General features: G+C 54.9%; 1 protein-coding gene across 1 annotated transcript in view; it reads left to right on the top strand.

Moving 5' to 3' along the window:
* The window catches only part of KLK5 (kallikrein related peptidase 5), an 11881-nt gene that overhangs the window by 4371 nt on the left and 5492 nt on the right, over positions 1-2018 (top strand). The window contains 1 exon segment of the mRNA XM_007463452.1: positions 325-385. Within this exon segment, the coding sequence (XP_007463514.1) occupies positions 325-385 (61 nt within the window).

The following is a 2018-nucleotide window of genomic DNA, read 5'->3' as shown; positions in this document are numbered from 1 at the left end:
GGGGGGGTGGGGGGGGTGGGTGCATAGGAAGGGAGAGATGTCTTTGCGTTGGCTCTGGTCTGGGATGCATCTCCCATCCTCTTTCCATCCTCTCTCGGAGACTGGAGGATGCTGGATGTTGATTCTTTTGAAGCCTATAAGCCCTGAGTCTCAACTCATCTCAGCGCTCTGGGTGGGCCATGTCCTCGTGGTCCCTCTCTGCTCTGAGAAACAGGGGAGGGAAGAAGTTGCGGGTGGGATAAGGGTTCCCAGAATCACCTGGGCCTCCCCACTCTCTCTTCCTCCCTGCCCCACCCCCGCCAGGTGCAATGACCTTGGCTGCAGCTGAACCCCTGGGCACGGATGGTCGGTGCACTGATCACAGCACTGATTCTGGGGGTGACAGGTACCCAGAATCCCAGTGTGTGCACGCAGGGTAACTGCATCGTGGGGCTGTCGGTGACTCTCTATGTGGCACTGGGAGAACACATGTGACTAGTTATGGCTCCAAGGCTGGGTGAATGTGAGTCTGTCTTTACTTGTGATTGTGTGTGGCTGTATGACTGCTACTGTGTGTGTGTGTGTGCGTGCGTGTGTGTGTGTGTGTGTGTGTGTGTGGTGCCTTTTCCCGTACTGAGTGACGGTCTGGGACAGGTGTGACTACTCTTTGAGGCTGTAGCTGTGATTGTGTGACTGGGTGTTTGTGCATTTAGGATGGTGTGTGTGTATCATTGACTGTGAGTGTTACTGTGTGTGGCTGCTTGGCTTTGTGTATGTATGACTGCTGGTTTCTGTCCCTGTGTGACAGGATTGTGTGTGACAAAAGTGCTTGGCACCATGACAATGTGTGGCTAGGTGCCTTCGGGTAGCCGTTTGTGATTGTGTGATCGTGGCTGGGTGCAGGATTTTGTGTGGCTATCTTTGCAAACATGTGACTGCTTGAGGGTCTATGTATGGGTGACTGTATGTGACTGTGTGGCTGTAGGGGCTGTATGTGTGATGGTGCAGCGCTGTGTGTGTGTGTGCAGTGCCCATCCCTCCTGTGACAGACTGAGTGTGCAGGAGAGGCTGTTGCCACGAGACAGTGGCTGTGTGAAGGTGCATGATGCTAGGTGACTTGCCCTGTGTCATGCTCGGTCCACTGAGTCTAACCTTGTCACATGCCACCATGCTGTGTGCAGAAGTGAGTGGCAGTCTCTACCTGTCTGCACACGAGGCATATATACACAGGTCACTAAAACACTGTGTGTGAGTGAGTGAGATCATGTAAGGCTGCCCCCGAATGTGTGTACCTGGGAAGCGTGTGTACCACGAGGCAGAGCTGTGTGTGTAACTGTCCCTATGGAGACGACGCACGTCTCCCTGTGTAACTGTGCATGTGCACGTCTGTGACAGCCGTTGTGTGCCTGTTTCTTGGACTGTGTGCATAAATGAAGACAGCAGCAAGGGTTTCACTTGTCTGGGTCCTCAGCAAGAATATAAACACGTGAACGCGTGAACAGGCGATGGGGGAACCGGTGATGGGGTAGGATATCTATGCCCCTATCTGCAGGTTTGTGTGAGGGAGAAGGGTATTACCAGGATAGTTCAGGAGGCACATTTGTGTTCGAGAATTCGTAAAATAGCTCTGCTCTCCACCCCCCACCCCACGGGAGTCCCACCCCAGTCTGAGCACTTTTCCTGGTTCTGCTCCTCCAACTCTGGCCCAGCCCACAAGCTCTGACTCTGCCCCTTTTCCCCATCCATGCCCCAAGTCCAGACTACCTACAGTCAGGGATCCTTGAGCTGTGCCCCTCCCCCAAGAAAGGCCCAGCCTCTTTGGCTCTCCACCTTTGGGCCAGGCTCCACCTCCTGCCCTGACCACAGCTCTTAGAACCCAGCGCCTGCCTTTTCCGCCCAAAGTCAGGGCGCTTTATAGAATCGACTCCTCCGCAGGACGCTGGCCTTGGCCCTGCCCAAGTCGATTTCAAGCCCCTCCCACATCTCAGGCTCTGCAGACTCTAGCCCAGACCCCATTCGCTAAGGCTTGACCCCCCCCC

This window comes from Lipotes vexillifer, unplaced genomic scaffold (genome assembly GCF_000442215.2).
Source record: "Lipotes vexillifer unplaced genomic scaffold, Lipotes_vexillifer_v1.1 scaffold802, whole genome shotgun sequence".
In the NCBI taxonomy this organism is placed as follows: Eukaryota; Metazoa; Chordata; class Mammalia; order Artiodactyla; family Lipotidae; genus Lipotes; species Lipotes vexillifer.
This window is presented reverse-complemented; position numbering and strand designations above follow the sequence as displayed.